We start from the raw sequence: 3,002 nt of genomic DNA, 5'->3' as shown, positions 1-3,002 counted from the left end.
AATTTACCACATTCATGTGCGTGTGTACACATCTTCTAATCATGGATATCTAGATGCACTTCCAGATATATTAGTATGGACATGGGGTAAAAAATTGCGAGGGTCATGACACAATTATCAATATATAATAAGACTTCAGACAAGCTGATCACAAGCTATCAGAGATATTTTCATTCAGGTATCAGATTCTGAATATAATGTCTCTTTCTATTTTTTTTATAAATTACAGTCTCCTGAAGCTGAGGGTATCATTTCAGAAACTTCATTATGTCTACCAAAATGGAGAAGGCTTGACGGGAATGTGATCATTTAAAAAGCAATATCACACTCCTAAAGGCTATTTGCCCTCCAAGACAATCTTTGTGAAAGCCTTCTTTACCTCTTTGTTCCGTAGGCTGTAGACCATAGGGTTCAACATTGGAATGACCAGAGTGTAGAAAACAGATGTGATTTTGGCAGTATCCAGTGAATGGCTGGATCTGGGCTGCAAATACATGAAGATCATCGTACCATAGAAAATAGAAATGGCAGTGAAGTGGGAGGCACAGGTGGACATAGCCTTCCGGTGTCCTGCACCTGAGCGCATCTTCAGGATGGTGATAAAAATCAACACATAGGATATTAAGATAACAAGGAGAGCAACAAAAATATTGAAGCTGGCTACATAAATAAGAATCAACTCATTGACCTGTCTATCAGAGCAAGATACAGCCATAACTGCTGGAATATCGCAGAAAAAATGATGGACCACATTGGACTTGCAGAAAGAGAGAATGAACGTGTTCCCCGTGCAGACTATGGCAGTCAAAAAGCCACAGACATAGCAGCCTACGATCAGCCCAGTACACACACTAGTTGTCATGGTGGTGGTGTAGTGCAGGGGCTTGCACACTGCTGCATAGCGATCATAGGCCATTGAGGACAGCAGGAAATTTTCCACAGTAGCAAAGGCTACAAAAAAGAACATCTGAGCAGCACAAGCACCATAGGAGATGACCTCGTCTCCAGGAAGGAGCCCTCCCATGACTGTGGGAGTGACAGCTGAAGAGTAGCACAAGTCCACCAGCGACAGGTTGCCCAGGAAAAAGTACATGGGAGTGTGGAGACGGGAGTCCAGGAGGATCAGCAGGATCATCCCCAGGTTCCCAGCCAGAGTGATAGAGTAGATAAAGAGGAAAGTCACAAAGAGGGGAAGCTGCAGACCTGGATCCTTGGTCAGTCCCAGCAGGATGAAGTGTGTCACTTCTGTCCCATTCTCCATCAATGTTATAGGAGAATCTCTAGTTGTTTTACAGCCTTAAGAAAAAAAAAGGGAATCAAATGTTAAAGAAATGAAATTATATCAGAAACTATAATATATATTCTTCCTTTGTAGCAATAACATGTACTTCAAGATTCTCCAGAAAACGTGTGGACTTGTAACCAAATTTGGTGTGTCAGTGATAGACAGGGTTATCCACTTTGGAATCTCAGGAATCATAATGAATAGTTTACCCTATTTTACTATTTTTATACTGATCCATCCACAATTTAATACTTGACCAAAAGGACTTGTCTGGAGGTGTCTGTCTGCCTGTGCTCTTCTCCTGATTTTTGTTAATCACCTGCCAAGAACTGCTTTAGGTACATTGTACGTGTCTTCATGATCTTCTATCACCAGGATTTTGAGTTTGGTTACTTGTTACACTCATGTAAACTATGAAGCATACAAGGTTGAGAAATTTCTTATTCACACAAGAATATTGTGTGAATAAGAATATATTCACACAAGAATGTTTGCTCACTCTGCTCTGGACCAGACCAGCCTGTAACCCATAATGAGTGGTTTCTATGTATAATGATCTACACTGAATTTAAATCCATTGGAATTGACTCAATTTGCAAAATCCCTGGTCTGCTTGGTTTAACCTCAGTGTTTGAGGTTTCCTTGGAGAATTAAGTGATAGATTAGGTGACAGATTCATCTTCTTCTCCATATTTGACTCTCACTGGATGGTACACAAACAAGTAAATAAAAATCCATAACATTGAATAAAAATTCTTCAGTGAATGAAAATTGTTTCAATCACAAAATGGTTCTGAATGAACCAACAATCTGAATTGCACATTAACCCCACCACACACACTTGCATGCTTAATGTCACCTGCATATCTATTCATGTTGGCTATGATGTGGCTAAAATCATAAATTCTAATTTGGTTGAAGAGTTTAATTCTCGACAAATATGACATCTCTATATGTGTAAGCTGTGCTGGGATATCTGGGGTGGATGGAGCATGCCCGGCCTGCAGAGGTGATTCTGAATGCAGACATGTCATCAGACGACTCACATGGAACCTAGATTCCTGGCAGGCACAAATCAGACCCACTGTTTACAACCCAACAGAGACTGGTCCTAACCTACCTCCTCTGAACATCAGCTTTCCATCGACAATGTGAAGACAGCAATGATAGCAACTCTAATGTCCAATTGTGAGAATTAAATAAGATGACACATAAAGAGCAATAAGACACAGGGTATTAAGCACAGCCTGATGAGTTCTGGTAACTATGTTTTTATTATTGGAAGGATTTTTTTTAAATCAAGATGGATACTAACACAAAGGCCATTGGTCCTGGATGAGTTTGAAGTCTTTTAAGTTTTTATTCCAATTTACCTTTTTTCCTACTATGGACTCAGAGATTTTCTGCACATGCCAGTGTTTCTCAGTCTGTTATTACTCCAACCACAGGATTGCTGTTCCTGCAATTCTATAAGGGAAAATTTATTAAAATTTGCTTCCTTAAAATCCATATTTTAGTTTGGTTGAAAGAATCCATTTTTCTTAAAACTCATTATTTTCTCTATTAATTGTCATTCCATAACAAAATCACTGAGACCCAGGATCTCAGTTTATTAGCTCACAGATGTGTTTTAGTGGCAAGAGCCATATTGTAAAATGTTGTATTTGAATCTGTCCTTGGATATAAATAGTACTCAATTTTATTTTTAAAATTGAAC

The 3,002-nt window shown here is 39.0% G+C and overlaps 1 protein-coding gene across 1 annotated transcript; it reads right to left on the bottom strand.

Moving 5' to 3' along the window:
* Positions 1 to 337: 337 nt before the first annotated feature.
* LOC106145084 (olfactory receptor 5B3) lies at positions 338 to 1,264 on the bottom strand. Its single transcript, XM_013361276.2, has one exon. It carries the CDS (start codon positions 1,259 to 1,261, stop codon positions 338 to 340), a length of 924 nt encoding a protein of 307 aa, XP_013216730.2. The 5' UTR covers positions 1,262 to 1,264.
* Positions 1,265 to 3,002: the final 1,738 nt, after the last annotated feature.

The sequence above is a fragment of the Ictidomys tridecemlineatus genome, chromosome 4 (genome assembly GCF_052094955.1).
Source record: "Ictidomys tridecemlineatus isolate mIctTri1 chromosome 4, mIctTri1.hap1, whole genome shotgun sequence".
In the NCBI taxonomy this organism is placed as follows: Eukaryota; Metazoa; Chordata; class Mammalia; order Rodentia; family Sciuridae; genus Ictidomys; species Ictidomys tridecemlineatus.
Note: the sequence above shows the minus strand (reverse complement) of the source record. Positions and strands in the feature narration are given on the sequence as shown.

Excerpts from the sequence above, each read along its gene's own strand:
- LOC106145084 (XM_013361276.2), bottom strand. The coding sequence starts at position 1,261 with ATGGAGAATGGGACAGAAGTGACACACTTCATCCTGCTGGGACTGACC.